At 33.4% G+C, this 16,994-nt stretch overlaps 1 protein-coding gene across 1 annotated transcript in view; it reads left to right on the top strand.

The window, feature by feature from the left end:
- RFX6 (regulatory factor X6) overlaps window positions 1–16,994 on the top strand; it is a 66,985-nt gene that overhangs the window by 8,043 nt on the left and 41,948 nt on the right. Inside the window, exons 4-5 of the mRNA XM_074264692.1 lie at window positions 1,020–1,081; window positions 15,647–15,724. Coding sequence (XP_074120793.1) covers window positions 1,020–1,081; window positions 15,647–15,724 — 140 coding nt within the window. The remainder of the gene's footprint in view (window positions 1–1,019; window positions 1,082–15,646; window positions 15,725–16,994) is intronic.

Raw genomic sequence — 16,994 nt, 5'->3', positions numbered from 1 at the left:
CCCTACCATGGTCATCTTTATTATCATTATGTACATGGTATCACTTTTTTTTCCCCCAAAGTAACTATTGAAATGTTGTTAGTTGAATTGTTTGATATTTCTTTTATTGAGGTAAATGATACAGAGTGACCATCAAAGAAAACACATTCTCTCTCAAAACAGGCAGTTAGGAAATGTAGTTAGAGTCAAGAAAACTTGAATTAAAATCCTATCTTAGATACTAACTATGTACTTCTAGGCTTTTCAGCTTTAAAATAGAAAGGGTAATAAATAATAATGATAAAACTATATGAACACAACTATACTTTTCACACAAATAAATTAATATCTGAACAATTAGAAAAATATTAATTGCTCATGGGTAGGTTAAGCCTAAATAATTAAAATGACAATTCTACCTAAATTGATTTATGTATTCATTATCAATATCAATCAAACTCTCAAAAATTATTTTATAGAGATAGAAAAAATAGTAACAGAATTTATCTGGAAGAATAAAAGCTCAAGGATATCAAGAGAATCATTAAAAAATGTGAAAGAAGGTTGTCTAGCAAACTATATATAAAGCAGTAATTATCAGAATAATCTGATACTGGCTAAGGAATACAGGGGTAGATCAGTGGAATAGATTAGTGCAAATGATATTATAGTAAATGGCTATAGTGATCTAGTACGTGATAAATCCAAAGATCCAAGCTCTTTGGAACTAAATCATAATTTGACAAAAGCTGCTGGGAAAATTGGAAAATAGTAGGCAAAAACTAGGTGTAGACCAAAATCTCACACTATATATCAAAATAAGGGCAAAATGGATAAATGATTTGAATATAAAAGATGATTTAGAGAGCTTGGAATAGTAAATAATAGTAATAACAATATTTACTTTATAGTGTTGTAAAGATCAATGAAAATATCTATTCTCTCTATTTCTGTCTCTATATCACTATAGTTTGCAAACTTGAAAGTACTATGTAAATGATAGCTATTATTACAATGAAAACTATCAATTTTCTCTTTAGACTATTCGTCAGAAATTTCCCCTCCTTACCACAAGGCGACTTGGGACCAGAGGCCATTCAAAGTAAGCTACACTGATGTATACATTTTATGTGTCCATATATATGGAAAAATATACTAAATACTTTTTTGTTTTTGTAAGGGGCAAAATAACCAGGTAGAACTAGGTGATTTCTTGTTGACAAGGCTAGGTTTTAGTTATTTCAAGAAATGAAGGAAGGGCAAAAATGGATTTTGAAAAAAAATATTTATGTCCTTTATATCTCACCCATTTATGTTCTTTAAATGTTTCTGTTGAATATAAGGTTCTTAAAGATAAGAACTAGTTTTTATTTTTGTTTTAGTATTCTAGCACAGTATCTTCTTCTTCTTCTTCTTCTTCTTCTTCTTCTTCTTCTTCTTCTTCTTCTTCTTCTTCCTTTTTTTTTTTTTTTTTTTGAGGCTGGTTAAGTGACTTGCCCAGGGTCACACAGCTAGGAAGTGTTAAGTGTCTGAGACCAAATTTGAACTCAGGTCCTCCTGAATTCAAGGCTGGTGCTCTATCCACTGCACCACCTAGTTGCCCCCTCACAGTATCTTCTTGTTGGTGATTAAAAATGATGGTTCAATTGAAACATTGTTGGTATATCAATAGTTGACAAAATTTCCCCTGAAAAAAACTAAAGCTGTGTTGAGCTTACTTTTTAAATAGGACAGAATGATTATTTGCTTTTTTAGACAATCTTAAAGCACACAATGAAACTGGTAACAGTTGCTTTTAGTGGTTGAGACTATAGTTGTTTTTCAAAGGATAGGAGCTCACTTATGGAGTAAAGGGTTAAAAGAACTTTTAGAAAGCTTTGCAGAACTCTTCAAGATGAGTATGGGCTTACAAAAAGTTGTCACTCTGTTTTTCATTTCTAGCTTTTGTCTCTTTTTGCTTTTCTGAAATTGGAATTTTCTTTTTAATAGAATGAAGTTTTACATGTTTCCTTCTTTCCTCCTTGGAGGGAAATCTTATCCTTCCTCCTGGTCTCTAAAAATGGTAATAGAATTTTCTTGGTTATGTCATTTGGGGAGAGGAAGAAAATACCCAGACCAGAAGAAAATCTGTTTTTTTTTTCCCCCTTAACTATCTGAATCTCATTACACATTTACTCATGCTACTGGATTATGTTGGGATTAAAAAGAGAAGGTCTGGAGTTGGTTAGGCATTGGAAAGAAAGACAAACTCAGAGAGATATTGTTCCTTGACTTTCACTATGGACAAGAGGATTGTGATCTGGGAGATACATAGTTTCATTGAACTCTTATGGGCAAACACATATGCAAGTCAATTAGTCCTCAGTGGAGCATTTAGGATTAAAGATAAATCATTAACTTGGTCTATTGTGGCATAGTGAACAGTTCACTGTTTAGATTGAAGTAGGCAACATGTCTTGATTTCAGGGAACCTAGATGTTTAAATACTATAGTTTTGCCTAAGAATAAAGCATCCTTGTTGGACTCTTTCTGCCTTGATAGCAATTTTGGTATTTATTGTGATGGTGTGAATCAGATAAATTTGACATTTTGATAATGTAAGGAAAAACAAATTTGCCAAGATATGAATTACTTTGATTTATAAATTATAGCTATTTCTAAATAGTTTTTTAAAACATGAACTTAGTTATACTTTTACTGAAACTGTTCTCAGTAAGATAATTTCCTCACTGAATATTTTTAATATTAGAACTATCTTGAATATAATTAAATTGAAAAATTAAAGATACTATCTTGATTTTCTAATTTTCTTATCAGCTATATTAGAGAAAGAGAAACTTTTTCTGTTATTCATATTATTGACTGATGTATTTCAACATATCAACACAGCAACATTTTAAAAGGGAAGAAATGAAACCAAATAGGTGAGGGAAGTCAATAAAGAAATCACCATTAGAGAGGTAAAGTAAATCTATAAAGAAATGGCATCATAGGATTAGTTAAGATGAAGAAATATAAAGATATTGTAAGATGAAAATGAAAGCCTGAACTTTGTGCAACTATATATGGTAGGAGTATTTTTTTTCATATATGAGTCAAAGAAATAGAGTTAGAATAAAAATCTTTATTTAAAAAAATTATAATGAATTATTTTGTATCAATTGACACACTTGATCCTTCTAGAGTTAAAAGATTGAAAAGAAGAGGCAGCTAGGTGGCGCAGTGGATAGAGCACCAGCCCTGAATTTAGGAGGACCCGAGTTCAAATTTGGTCTCAGACACAACACTTCCTAGCTGTGTGACTCTGGGCAAGTAACTTAACCCCAGCCTCAGGGAAAAAAAAAAAAAAAAGATTGAAAAGATTATCTATTTTATGTTATATGCATATATATCTTATTTATGCACACACATGTGTGTATTTACAACTGCTATATATCATACATGCTTTAATACTGAAATAGATTTTTCACCTCACTAATATGGGCACTTCCTGCCACAATGCTGTCTTAATTCTTAATTCAGAATTAATTGGGGATGAGCTTACAAAAAGTCTTCACTCTGTTCTTCATCTCTAGCTTTTATCTCTTTTTTTCTTAAAAAATCAGATTTAATTCTAAAAAAATTAAAATGCTTGCAGCTCACAACTTATTCATATAGTCCCATCCAGGGTGATTTTTTCCCTATGTCATTCCCTCCTATACAGAAGATGCACCAAATACTAGGGGTCTTTTTCTAAATCTCTCACCATTGTGAGAGCTTGTCACATGTTGAATCTCCTACTATTATGGTCTATATTTCCCCCTTTGCCTTGATATTCCTCAGGGCTTAGCACACCTAGTATCTATAATAGGCACTTGAGAAAACCTTGTTGACAAACTGATTAAAAACATTCTTCATCCTGTTTTGCTGATTTCTAAAATATTATATTCCCACTGTATATTTCTCCATGTTTTTTAGATACATTTTCCTCAACTTCCCTCCTCCTTCTATGTATATTTAAATACATACATGTGTACACACATATACATACATACATACATACATATAAACATATTTTGGTAATGTAGTGTGGAGAAAAGAGCTGGAATCAAAAGATTTGGATTCAAATTCCAGATCGATTGTTTATAGCCTGAGTGATATCAGGTAATTCCTTTCACTCTATGGCATTCAGTTCCTCATTTTTTTGAGGCAGAGTTAAGTGACTTGATTCACAACTAATAAGTATCAAAGACTATATTTAAACTCAGGTTCTTCTAACTCCAGGGCTTATGTTCTAACCATTGGGCCATCTAGCTAAACCCTAAAAAAGGAGAGGTTGCACTAAATATTCCCTCAAGTCCCTTTTGTCTTAAAATTGCATGGTTCTTTGTTTTTCAATTTTTAGAGCAAGACAAAGGGAGGCCAGGTAGGAGAATATTGTTAGGGAAGAGGAACAGAAGGAGAAGGGTCTAACCAGGGGTTCTCAAACTACAGCCCGCAGGCCAGGTGCTGCCGGCTGAAGAAGTTTATGCGGCCCGCCAGGTTATGGCAAATGGACTGAGGGATGGAGACAGAATGTGAGTTTTTGTTTTTACTATAGTTTAGTCCTCCAACAGTCTGAGGGATAGTGAACTGGCCCCCTATTTAAAAAATTTGAGGACCACTGAAGCATTTATACAGTGACTACCATATGCCAAGTTTTTTATAAATATTATTTCATTTATTCCTCTCAACAACCTTGGCAAAGGTGCATTTATTACCTCCATTTCATAGTTGAGGAAACCAGTTGTTAAGTGACTTGTCCAGGATCACATAGCTAGTAACTGAGTTCTGATTTTAATTCAGGTCTTCCTAACACCAGGCTCAATGCTTTATCTCCTGTGTCATGTAGAAAATGTTATTTATATAAAATGCAAAATAGATAAGCAATGGATTCAAGTCTCGAGCTGAGTTAAAACAACAAGTAAAATAATGCTAAGGGAGAAAACTAAATTTGTCACTGGAGTCTCCATACTTTTTTGAATGATAGTACCTATGAATTCAGGACACATGTAGTTTTTCCATTAATATTTTGTCAATTTACAAAACCAAAGTTGATTATTTTCCACTTATGACAGCTGAAGTAGGTCAAGTAATCATTAAGAAAATGGAGACAAGTGGAAGGAAATCTTGTAGGTCAAGTGTTCATGTTTTCTTATGATGAAACCTGTAAGAAAAGAAAAAATCCTGAGAGCTAATGGAACTTCTGTGTTTTTTTTCTACTGAGTCATTTAGATCAAACAAGTGGGTAAGGCTCTAAGTTTAAGCTAATGGCATATTAAAATCAAGTCTGTGTGACAGCTGCACAATCAAGTGAAAAGGAAAAAAAAATCAATGAAAACATTTGCCTGGCATAACATATTAAAAAGGAGAAATAAACAAATGGATGCTTTGTTATTTTTATTGAATCCAGTGAATTTTTGGGATTTAGTTGTTTCATTAAATTTACCCAAGTCAGTTTGTGTGTAGACACAGCCTAATTCAACAAGTGGTCTTCCATTTAATACTTTGACATAAATTGTAAAGACTGTTGCTGTAGCCTGAGAGAAAAAAAATTCATTCACAGGGTAGCTTAACTACAAATGAATATTGTATGTGCATACTAAAATGATAATTGCAGTTATTAAGATGGTAAATCTTAATAATTAAGTTAAATTATTGCAAACTAAAGAGTTAAAAAATCATTGCAAAAACATTCATGGAATTCTTCTTTTCAATTTATCAGAAGATACGATTGAATGTATTCTTTTAAAGGAGATAAAAGCCAGCAAGAAAAGCACCAACTTAAATTGGATCTGAATAAATAAAATAATATTAGTATGCAAGTAGAATTCATTATTGCAAATTATTTCAGAGCTTTGATAGCTGTTTCTGTGGCCTGCCTTCCTGAATGTCTCTCACTTAAATCCAACTCACTTGTATTGTCATCCCATTACCTCTCTGATGTTATGATCCTCCTTGATAATGAAGGGCAAACAATAATCCTGCATCTGTGCATGTTGTTATTGTTTAATCATTTTTCTGATATGTTTAACTCTGTAACTCTTTTTGGGGGAGTTTTCTTGGTAGTGATACTGGAGTGGTTTGCTATTTTTTTTTTCTCCAACTCATTTTACACATCAGTAACTGAAGTAAAATTAAGTGACTTGTATAGGGTCACACATCTACTTAATAAGTATCTGAGGCCAAATTTCAACTCAGGTAGATGAGTTGTCCTGACTTTAGGCCTGGCAGTCTATCCCCTGCTCCATGCTGTTTTAGGGCATTTAGTAAAAAAAGAAATTCAAAAAAATAATCAGGAAAATACATTGACATTCATGTGGAAACAACATAACAAATCATATATATTACCTTAAAGTTTATAATTAATCAACAAGGATTTATTATCTACGATTAGCCAGGCATTGTGCTTTACAATATATTATATAAATATAAAGATCAATTTTATTCAACAAATCATTCTTAAGTGATTTCTATGTGCAAATACTAGGTTCTAGAAATGTAAAGACATAAAATACAACTCGTCTTCAGGAAGCTTACATTTTACTGGGGAGATATAGTACCTATATATTAGGTAATTAAAAAAAAAGAGAACATAATAACAGCAGGAATGAAAGGGATCAGGAAAGGTAGCACAAACATGGTAGTACTTGAATGGAGTCTTTAGAAAGAAGTAAAAATTTTGAGAACGGTTGAAAAAGGGAAAGCATTCCAGGTACAAAGGATGCTTATGCATGGAAGTAGAGGATAGGATATTGAGTGTCTGAAATGTATAGCATGGAAATGGGAAAATACAAAATAAGACTGGAAATGTAACCATATTGTAGAGGGCCAGGAAATTTATGTTTTTGTCTAGTTGACAGAAAAGTTAGGGGGCAGTTCAATGGTTACAGCAAACAGAACACAGGCACTGAAGTTAGGAAGACCAGAGTTTAAATCTGGCCTCAGACACTTAATACTGTCTGTGTGACCCTAAGCAAATCACTTAGCCCTAATTTTGTTGCAAAAAGTTCATTTTTACCTTGTTTAAAATCAAAAATGCTTATTGAGTAATTACTATATAAAAGATATTGAATACCTGCCATATGCAAAGTACTATGCTAGTGATGGGGGGATGGGATGGGATGGAATGGGACTTTTAAAAAGACACTGCTTTGTTTTAAGATAATTTATAGTTTAAAATCTCCTAAATCATTAACCTAATGGAGACAATATGATTAATGTAATAAATATGGAATAAATAAGATTCAAGTATAAATTTGTATGCAACTAAATGTAAGCTACAGTGATAGAACAAATGCAAAGGATTTTATATATTTTATGTCTTGGTTGTTCCGTTGTTTCAGTCATGTCTGATTCTTTGTGATCCTATTTGGGGTTTTCTTGACAAAGATACTAGAGTGGTATGCCATTTCCTTGTCCAGCTCATTTTACAGATGAGGAACTGAGGCAGAATTGAATAACTGCCAGGAAGTTTCCATCATCAGATTTAAACTTAGAAATGTGATGAGATTTCTTGATTCCAGGTCTATTACTATATGCACTATTCCAACATATTTTATAACGCTAATAGAAACATCAGATATTATAATAATAGAATGAGTCAATTCAAAATGCTTATTGAGTAATTACTATATAAAAGATATTGAATACCTGCCATATGCAAAGTACTATGCTAGTGATGGGGGGATGGGATGGGATGGAATGGGACTTTTAAAAAGACACTGCTTTGTTTTAAGATAATTTATAGTTATATAGATATTATATTCATACATATATGTATGTATATATGTAAATAAATGTTTTTAACTGGTTGAGGTGCTATTTCCATTTTGGTCACTCTATGCCACAGTGAAGCATCAGATTAAAATTCAATTTTAAAGACAATGATGACAATCAGCTTTAGTTTACTATTGTTTCCCCAATTACATTGCAAACTCCTTTAGGATAGGGACTGCCTTTTGCTTCTTTTTGGATCTTCAGTGTGAAGTAAGAGTGCTTAGCATGTAGTAGGTACTTAATAAATGCTTATTAATTGAATTTAGTAGCTAATACAAATAATTTTATTTTGATCATCCGTTTTGGTTGCCATATTAGCTTCCATGAAAAAATCACATACTTACTTATTTTGTTCTGCATAGCATTTGTAATGATTAGAATTGTGAAATTCATAATGGCAATCATTCAAAACTATTCAAATATTTATTGAGCCATCAAGTATGTACTAGTTAGAATGTTAAGGAAATGTAACGCGCATTCTGTGACACAAAAGGGCTTGCAATCTTCCCATTTTTAAAAAGTCTTAATTTCATTCCAACATCTTAGTAAAAACCCAGTTAAATTAGTAGAATGTAGTACATAGCATAGCAGGAAAGAGCTAGTTACTTTTGATTGATTGATAATAATTTAGTTTTCTAGAGAGACAAGCTTACAGTTTTCTAGTGAGCTGGTTTCAGAATCAAGAATAATTGAGTTTTAGTTCCGCCTTTAACACATATTGATTATGTGACCCTGGCCAAATGACAGCCTCTCAATGCTTTAAGCAATCCTCTAGGGTTATAAGATGAAGAGAATGTGCTAACCAGAATCAGCAGAAAAATCTATCCATTTGGGCCTTCATAAACCAATGAAATTACAGTTCTAGGTTCTATCTCTGGTACATTGTTAACTATATTTACTATGGGACATGTAGTCAAATTCTTCCCTCTGAAGGGATCTCCATAGACAATCACACCAGATGTAAATATATTATAGATGCTTTGATCAAAAGTCAATTCATAATGTTTTTGTCATTTTTTTTATATCAAGACTATAATTAGGGGTCTTGTACTAATAATAGCAACCCATATTGTAAAGGGAAATATACCTAGCTGGAGATGGAGTATAAATTTCCTAGTTGTATATAGCTATCTCCAAATACTTCCAGTTTTCCCAGAGTGATTTTGACCCTCCTTTTTTAGCATTTTATATATCACAAATTATTTTGGGGAAGAAAGTTTTTATTTTATATGTTTATACATGGTTATATCTGCATGGCTTAACTTAAGCTCTGAAAGGCAGTAACTAGGCCTATGAATGCTAGATGTTTTTTTATAAGCCATTCAGCATGCATAACTTTATGATTTATTAATGCTTTTAAAAATAATGTTGATGATCAGCGTTCCCCTGTCCTCCAGAATCAAGTACAAAATTCTTTTCTTGTCATTCAAAACTCTTTATAGCGTGAACTCCTCCTACCTTTCCAGTCTTCTTAGGTGTTATTCCCCATCATAAATTCTTCATTCCAAGAACATTGGCCTTCTGCTATTCTACACTGTTTCTCAGCTTTACCATTCCTGGAATACCTTCCCTCCTCAACTCTAACTATTGGCTTTCCTGGCTGCCTTGGAGGCGCCACTAAAATATGCTATAAGGGAAATGTTTTCAAAGTTCTCTTCATTCTAATGCCTTCTCTCTGTTAATTATTTCCTGTTTATCCTAAATAAATTTGCTTGTATATATGTATTTATTTTCTCCCTCAATAGAGGAGCTCCTTGAGGACAGGAATTGTCATTATCCTCTTTTTGTATCCTCAATGCCTAGCGCAGTATCTGATTGGTACATAGTGGGTGCTTAATAAATATTTACTGATTAATTTTTAAAATATATTTAGAGCTGGAAAGGACCTTTACAGTTAGTTATTCCATTTTAGTCATTTTATTGATGAGGCTTAAAGAACTTATATTCTGCTCTATCATATGATGATAATGACATAATGAGAACACAGAAGATGATGGATTTTGCTTGAGTCTATAAACTGAAAGTGCTCTATCTCTGTTCAGATTTTTCTAGATTGCTTTGTTTGGATCTGTTCTTTATCACCCCTATCTCCCTGACTACACACACCTAACTTTCTATTGTATCTCCACTGCATTACTTCATCTCTTCTCGAAAACAAACCATAAACTTCTTGAAGCCCAAGATTGTAGTATTTTTGTTGTTGTCTCATCACTTAGCAAAGTGCTCGACACATATTAGATACTTCATAAGTATCTGCTGAATTGAGTTAAATTGAATTGACAAATATACAACAAAAATGTAGGTATAACTCTATTCTTTAGTCCTTGCCTTGAAAATACTCTTGTCAGCAAAATTTTGGGCCCATTCTACAGATTAAAGGCAGACAATTGACTAATTGAAGATTACATTTTAATTTCTTTTGACCTTTGTCAGGCAAGACCTAACTTTCTGACACAATGAACAAATGCTATTATCTTATTTATTAGCAGTGATTTAGTAGGTTAATAAAACTGATATGGCAGCTGGCCTTATCATAACAAGTTATTGCAAGTCCCTCAAACAGCTTAATCCCATCATTTCCTTATCAGTTATCATTTGTATAATGTAAACAGAAATCAGGGCCACTAACTCTATGTGAGCATATGTTACAGGAAACCTACGTACTGATTAGAAAGGAAAGAAGAAATATTATGGCACTTCCAAGTTCTTAAGAAAATTTTAAAAGTTGTCAGATACAAATAGTTTTTAATCAAAAGAGCAAAATTTAGATTCAATAATTTCATTTATTTTTCTAAAAAATCATTGCATTTTAAAGCTTCAAAAAAATCTAGCCATTTATGTCTTATTATTATTTTTCCTTACCTAAAGTACATGTATAAAGTAACCTTTCTTTACTTTTTGTGAGAAAATACAGACCCTCTTTGTTTAAGAAGGTATTGGTATAGTGAGAAAAAGCATGGGATTGGAGCCTATTCCTTGAATTTTCTGTTTCTTAGTTTTCTTTCTCTAAAACATGAAGGGGTTAAACTAGCTATTTTTCTCTTTCCTTTCCTATTCTAACATTGTGAATATATGACCAATGATTTAAATAGTTTAAATCGACCGTCCTAATTTGTCATATCTCTGACAGACAATCTTTGCAGAATGGAACTGCCTCTGGTCAATTCCAGGACTTTAAAAGATTTTATTATCTTCTTTTTCAAAATAAAAGCTGGTAACACAGGATGGAAGCATTCTTAGACATAGGAATCTTTACTCAGAAGAGTTGTATTTTAAATTGTACATGCAGGATATAACATGGGCCTAGAGTAATGAGCTAGACAAGAAAATTTATTGGTTTTCCAGTAAAGAGGCAAGTCCTACTTCCGGTTTTGATAAGCACCAGCTCATTAACTGAAAATCAATTTGGCACCTTTATTAGCATGCAATAAATAATAATTACTATAGAATCCTCTTTCCAAATTACTTGCGGCTCTTCTAAGAAGAGACTGTTTTTTTTTAGACTACTCCCGTGCTTTAAAGATTCCCTCTAATTGTGCAGATCCCAAACCATCCAAGCCTTCTCCTCAGTGTCAATTCCGGTTCATGTGTTTTCACATATCTTCCACTGAAAATCAACACAAGATCTTGGAGGTCAAGTTACATTTTTACTATTCCTAAAAAGGATCTGCATGAAATAATCTAAGTTTATATGTGGATTTATGTACAAATTTGCATTTCTATTAATAGTCCCTAGATTTAAATGTTCATGTATCAATTATATGCTATTTTAGGTGCCTGATTTTGGATATGTTTCTATGCAAAAGTCCAGAATTCAAATTCAATCCCCACAGATCAATTTTAGATTTTAGTGGTTGATGGATACAGTTGAAGTGATCCAAATTCTGTGTGAATGATACATACTTGAGAACTGACATCTTCATAACTGGAGAGTCCTTCTACTTCACAAGTGATCTTGATGTTTGTTTGTTTTTAAAGAAAAAGAATCATAGTACATTGTGCTCAAAATGATGAAGATGTAGGTGATGGAAGTCTGTAAGATTATCTTTAGCTGGACACAGTCATGCCAGATGAATTCAATTAAATTCAATAAAAATATCTTATGCTCCAGGTCTTCAGTATGGAACCAAAAGAGTTACAATGAAGACTAATTTACAGTCCTTGGTATATTTACTTGCACTTTAGAGAAGAGATGCAACTGTATTTCAGTGGACTGGGAACCCTCCTTTGAACCATTAAATTCTATGTTCAAGCCATATCTCTGATACATATTGCTTATGTAGTACTGAACAAGTTACTTAAGCTCCAAATGTCCTAGTCATATTCTGATATGATGTTATGGACAAGTCGTCAATCTACATATAGGGAAATTTCCCACACCAAAGAAATCATAATCTCAGATCAAAACAAAAAGAAAGGTGTTTCCCATCAAGATCAAATTAGGTGCCAGCAGTCTTCTTCAGGGTCACTTGGAGCTTCTGGTTTGAGAGAGCATTTTTTTCTTACCTTCAAATTCACCTGGAGAAATGAACAAAAAGTTAACAATTTGGAGAATGTGATTTAATATCATATTTTCTCAGCAATAAAGCTTTAATTGTAGTTATTTGAGTTCACTGTGAGAAACACTGAAAATGTCCACTTTTAATGAAATTTTCTCCCTGTCTCCTATAGCAGGATGAAATAGAAGTAGAACAAAACAAAGATAGAATTCATAAGGTAATGTGTTCCAGACATGGTTTGAGATGTCTCAAAATGACTCAAGATGTCACCAAAGATTAGGGATAAGGGGTGAAAAAAGAGGAAAAAACAATCACAAACAAAGGACAATATTTGCTTGCTGGGCATAACTTAATATTCATTTTCTTCAAGAAATAGCTATTACATATCTACAAAGGTCTCTTATATACATGTACCAATATAGCACATTGAGGAATCTGCAAAGTATTTGAAGTTAGAATGTAAATTCTATTTTTATTTGCGATTTATTCTATTTATTCTTTCCTACTTATGAATAGCATTATATTCCTCATATTTGATTGTTAAGTCACAAAAAGGAAAATTAATATTTTTTAATTTAGTTTTTCTGATATTGATGGCTACCTGAAAAAAATCCCTGCAAAATACCTTCTGAATAGATTATTATTGCTATAAAACCTGCCAATTTGTTTATATTCTCTAGTCTTTCTCTTGTTCATAGCTGCTCACACAACTACTTTCTGCACAATTTTCATAATTGTGCCAATTTCTTTCCATACCATTTTCTATTATTGATAAACAATGTGTTCAGTAGTTTAAAGTTTTAAGCTTTTGTTTTTTACTTGCATTTCTCATTTTTCCTTCTCTATATCCTTGCAGTTTTAAAAACAAATCTTAATTTTTAAAAATAAAAATCTGTTCTGTTATAAACATGGAACAAATCTTAGCCTCTTTTATTTTTCTAATTGAAGAGTTATATTTTTTCAGAGGAACTGAGGCTATTTATATCAAATACTCTGGCCTCTCAAATTTCACATTTATTCTTTTTTTTTTTTTCCCCCTTGAGGCTGGAGTTAAGTGACTTGCCCAGGGTCACACAACTAGGAAGTGTTAAGTGTCTGAGACCATATTTGAACTCCTGTCCTCCTGAATTCAAGACTGGTGCTCTATCCATTGTGCCACCTAGCTGCCCCTTTCACATTTATTCTTAAAATTTAGTCATTTAGTTAATGTTTATTCATTCCTCTCAGTTTTCCATAATTATCTCTTAAAATCACTTTTTCTTTCAGACAAGAATCATACTTACAGGGGTTCTGAAACCATTTTTATTAAAATGAATTTGAGTAGGAAATCATCAAATGACCTGGACTTGTAATAACTCTGTCACTTAATAGTTTGTGTATTATCTTGATTGTCATTTTATCCCTACAGTTTCCTTACTTTAAAATGAACTTAGACTAGTTGAATTTTAAAGTCCCCCCCATCTAAAGTTCTTTTTTGAAAATAACTCTTGATGAATAATACAATGCTTACACTTTATCCTCATGTTTGAACACACTTTTTCTTTATGTATATAATTAGGTGACCTAAAATTCTTTTTCCAAAATTAGATGTAATTTTTTTGGCAGAAAGCTTAAGAGGATATAGGAGATCATTTGGTATTTCATGAACTTTAGAAGCATTTAGAAGTATTTCTTAATTCAAGGACATGCTTATCTATATTCTCTGAAAATTTCCTAAACATGTGATTTGGAATGAATTAATTTATGATGTTATTGTGACTTTATTATGTTTATCATCATCACAGTTTTCTATTTTCAAGTTCTAATTTCATTAATTAAATCTATGCTTCCTTGGAGAGCATTGAGCATGGACATAATACCATTGTCTATTCAGATGTCTATTCAGACCTTTTATCAAAGCTACAGATAAAACCCATTTTACCTTTTTGGTGGAGGGAATGATTGCTGTGATTTTAGCGCATTTATCCAACTTGTAAAGAACTTTTGGAACTTGTAAGATGAAACATACTGTGTAAATGAAAATCATTATGGTTATCATTTCTGGAGAAGGATATTGCTGATACTAAAAGATCACAACTAAACAGTGTTACTTTTATACATTTATATATTATTACGAATACCTACGATTTATTATTTGTTGTATGTACAGGATGTTAACAGATGTGGCCAGAGTTGGAAAGAGACTAATGAGCATGGACATAATGATTCATCTAATAACTCATTATCTATCTGACACTTTTCTGATAGCCACTTCTCTCATTGTCTGCTGTTGTTGATTTTCAGCTTAGAAAGAAATCTCTTCTATTCCATTCTATAAAAATGTGAGTTGAGCTTTATAGAAAAATAAGCTTGTCCTTATTTCCTCATTTAAAGTGAAGAGCTTTTACTGTTCCATATATATTCTCCTGAAATGTCAGTGATTTTCCCATGTCATGATGTTTTCTTCCCTTCTATATTTTTGTTAAATTTCACATTTTCTAAAATGAAGCAGTTTTCAATTAATTTTGCTTCCTTTTCTCCCTCCCTCCCTCCCTTCCTCCCTCCCTCTCTCCCTCCCTCCCTCCCACCCTCCTTCCCTCCCACCCTCCTTCCCTCCCACCCTCCTTCCTTCCTTCCTTCCTTCCTTCCTTCCTTCCTTCCTTCCTTCCTTCCTTCCTTCCTTCCTTCCTTCCTTCCTTCCTTCCTTCCTTCCTTCCTTCCTTCCTTCCTCCCTCTTTCCCTCCCTCCCTCCCTCCCTCCCTCCCTCCCTCCCTCCCTCCCTCCCTCCCTTCCTTCCTTCCTTCCTTCCTTCCTTCCTTCCTTCCTTCCTTCCTTCCTTCCTTCCTTCCTTCCTTCCTTCCTTCCTTCCTTCCTTCCTTCCTTCCTTCCTTCCTTCCTTCCTTCCTTCCTTCCTTCCTTCCTTCCTTCCTTCCTTCCTTCCTTCCTTCCTTCCTTCCTTCCTTCCTTCCTTCCTTCCTTCCTTCCTTCCTTCCTTCCTCCCTCCCTCCCTCTCTTCCTTCCTTCCTTCCTCCCTCCCTCCCTCTCTTCCTTCTTTCTTTCCTTCCATCTTTTTTTCTCATTGCAATACGTATAAGCAAAATGTCTCACCCTGTCCCATAAGTCACACAGTATGGGGTGCTAAGCCTGTGACTTGGCAGCTTCAGGGAATTCACATATGATAGTTCTACAGTGGAAGAGCCCCAGCCTTAATTTAGATTGTTCAAAACACAAATATTGAGGGAGACGGTACAGAGCCAAGGTGAAGGCAAAAATGCTGATTCAGTAGTCCTACAAAATATTCTATGTTTGGGTATTTAAATATCAACCTCCAGGAAAAGTATTTACCAAGTTGTTGCTGAACTCCCTGTTGCTTCTTTTCTCTTCCATCCTAGGTATCACTATTATGGAATTGGCATCAAAGAGAGCAGTGCATATTATCACTCTGTCTACTCTGGGAAGGGTCTGACAAGGTATGTATGATTCAGTGACACTTTTGGCTTGCTTTTGTCTTTCTCCAAATTAGCAATGATGCCTCCTGAATATGCTTCTTTATCCATTTATGCTCACTGAATTTGTTTTGTAGTAAAGCTCAGGAGAGATTTTTAACTTCATATAGACCTTTGTGTTTGTCAAATTCTCTCTCCTTGGCATTTAAAAAGATGAATTGCTGAGAAAATATTTAGAAACTAACTGGTTCTTAGATGAAAAAAAGAGGAAGGGAGCAGGATTCAATTTAAATCAATGTTTGCTGGCTAGTCTGAGATCTTTTATTTGAAAGATATCAGTGATAAAAAGAGGAGAAATTATATTTGCTTAAAGGATAGCTAAAGCTTTCCACAAGCTGACTTCTTTTTCCAGTTTCATTAGCTGTTATTCTCCCTTCTGCATGCTATGATTCAGCCAAAGTTATTGAGAGTAAAGATTGTTTTATTCTTCCTCTTTGTACCCTAGCAACAAGCACAGTGCTTTGAACATGACGAACACTAATAATTGATACATTTTTTTTCACAGACTTGTGATCTCCCTTTGACACATGTAGATGAGGAAAGATTTCTCAATTTTGACTTTTAGAAAAATGCTTGAGTTACTGAGAGGTAAAATGACTTTCCAGAAAATATGTATGTAAACAAGGCAAGATTAACATGGAAGACTTCTTGATTCCATGACCCCCAGTCTGCTATGCTATGTTGCCTCTCATCACTATGTATGCCTGGAGTGAAAAGAGTGTTGGACTAATGTAGCTAACAGAACATATTGCTAGCTTATCATAATTCTAGGGCTAAATAATTGTGTTTTGATGATCCTAAGGGAGAGGAATAATTAAATAGACATGGCAGCTAGTAGCACTAATGAATAATACCCAGCTTTTGAATGATTAAACTTGAATTTGTTCATAGTTCCTTAAGGTTTTTAAAGCACTTACTTTGTAACAGCATGAGGTAAAGGGCAGCATGTCAGAGTAAATAGAGAACTATATTCAGAGGCAGGAAAACCTGGGTTTAAGTTCTGCCTGGGATAGCTATATGACCCTAAACACGTAACCTCTTAGTAACCTCTCAGAATTGCTTACCTAGGCAATTGATAAAATTATAAATTTCAGAAATTGGTACCCATTGGAAATGGTAAATGGACTTCCTCATCAATAGTCCCTTAAATTAATGATGTAGTTCCTTATATTAATGAAATCATAGGTCTAGTCCCTATTCCTACTTTATAACAACTCTGAGGAAAACAGCTATC

This window comes from Sminthopsis crassicaudata, chromosome 4, assembly GCF_048593235.1.
Source record: "Sminthopsis crassicaudata isolate SCR6 chromosome 4, ASM4859323v1, whole genome shotgun sequence".
NCBI classification, from domain to species: Eukaryota; Metazoa; Chordata; class Mammalia; order Dasyuromorphia; family Dasyuridae; genus Sminthopsis; species Sminthopsis crassicaudata.
Note: the sequence above shows the minus strand (reverse complement) of the source record. Positions and strands in the feature narration are given on the sequence as shown.